Below are 1,436 nucleotides of genomic sequence, written 5' to 3' on the forward strand. Positions count from 1 at the left end.
CAAAGTGCTGGGATTACAGGCATGAGCCCTCTCCCCCAGCCGTGTCACCTGTTTTTTTGTTTTGTTTTGTTTTGTTTTTTACCTCAGCCTGACACCATGTTTATCCTCAGTTCCTGCCATTTTTCTTTTCATACTCTGTGTCCAGATACATTGAGTTTGTAATTCCCAGAATTCACAATACTCCTTCTCCTCTCTGTGCCTTTGTGTACACTCTTCCTCAGGTTGGAGTGCCCTCTTTGCTTTTTTGTTTCTTCTATGCCTTTCATACCTAGGTCAGGTATCTTCCTTTCCAGAAAGCCTCCTTTGGAATGAATGGAACCATATCGTATTTTCATACTGTGTTGTAAATGTCTGTTTCCCTTTGCTAGACTTTCAGCTCCTTGAAACAGGGATGACCTCTGTATCACTACAAATGCTTGGCACTCAGTAAATGATTGTTGAATAAATGGTTATTCATCTTTAAATTCCCAGCACCCAGCATGACACTTAGCACATAATAAATGTTCGTTAGATGAACGTTGAATATGAATATTGTGTTTTGCTTGATGGTTGTAGGTATAGGAGGCTGTGCTCCCCACAGCCTTGAGGTTTATGGTAGAATTGGCTGGCAGAGGATCAGGAGGAGCTAGGGAATCATCTGAATTCTTTGTTCTCAGCTTTTGTTTCTTCTCTACAGGCATGGGTTGGAATTGGAGCCTATCACCCAACCCGAAGGCTAACAGCATCATGTGGTTACTAACTGTTCCTCATTCACCGGTTGATGCCTCCCAGAAAAAAACGCCGCCAGCCTTCCCAGAAAGCCCAGCTGCTGTTCCACCATCAACCACTGGAGGGCCCCAAACACAGCTGTGCATCTACACAGCTTCCCATCACTCACACTCGACAGGTGCCCAGCAAGCCCATTGACCACAGCACCATCACTTCCTGGGTAGGCCCATGGGATTATTACTTTGACTTTTTTTTTTCTTTTTCTTTCTTTTTTTTTTGAGACGGAGTCTTGCTGTGTCGCCCAGGCTGAAGCACAGTGGTGCGATCTCGGCTCACTGCAAGCTCCACCTCCCGGATTCATGCCATTCTCCTGCCTCAGCCTCCTGATGGCTGGGACTACAGGCGCCTGCCACCACGCCCGGCTAATTTTTTTGTATTTTCAGTGGAGATGGGGTTTCACTGTGTTAGCCAGGATGGTCTCGATCTCCTGACCTCGTGATCTGCCTGCCTCGGCCTCCCAAAGTGCTGAGATTACAGGCATGAGCCACCATGCCTGGCCTACTTTGACTTTTACTCTGTTAGGTTTTCCAGAATGCTGACTCTTCTTCCCCTTGAACCAGGGCCTCAAGAATAAGATTCATGGGGGCAGGGGCAAGGAGTTAATATATTCTTTCTGTCTGTGGCCAGCCATCTTCCCTGGTACATCTTTTTTTTTTTTTTTTTTTTTT

The 1,436-nt window shown here is 46.1% G+C and overlaps 1 protein-coding gene across 2 annotated transcripts in view; it reads left to right on the forward strand.

Annotated features, from left to right (window-relative positions):
• Window positions 1-555: 555 nt before the first annotated feature.
• Window positions 556-1,436, forward strand: part of RHNO1 (RAD9-HUS1-RAD1 interacting nuclear orphan 1) — an 11,597-nt gene continuing 10,716 nt past the window's right edge. The window contains exon 1 of one of the 2 annotated variants that reach the window (XM_011967166.1): window positions 556-928. In XM_011967166.1, coding sequence (XP_011822556.1) covers window positions 761-928 — 168 coding nt within the window. In that variant the 5' untranslated portion in view covers window positions 556-760. The remainder of the gene's footprint in view (window positions 929-1,436) is intronic. The other variant, XM_011967167.1, reaches the window with a different exon arrangement.

Source organism: Mandrillus leucophaeus, unplaced genomic scaffold, assembly GCF_000951045.1.
Source record: "Mandrillus leucophaeus isolate KB7577 unplaced genomic scaffold, Mleu.le_1.0 Scaffold79, whole genome shotgun sequence".
Lineage (NCBI taxonomy): Eukaryota > Metazoa > Chordata > Mammalia > Primates > Cercopithecidae > Mandrillus > Mandrillus leucophaeus.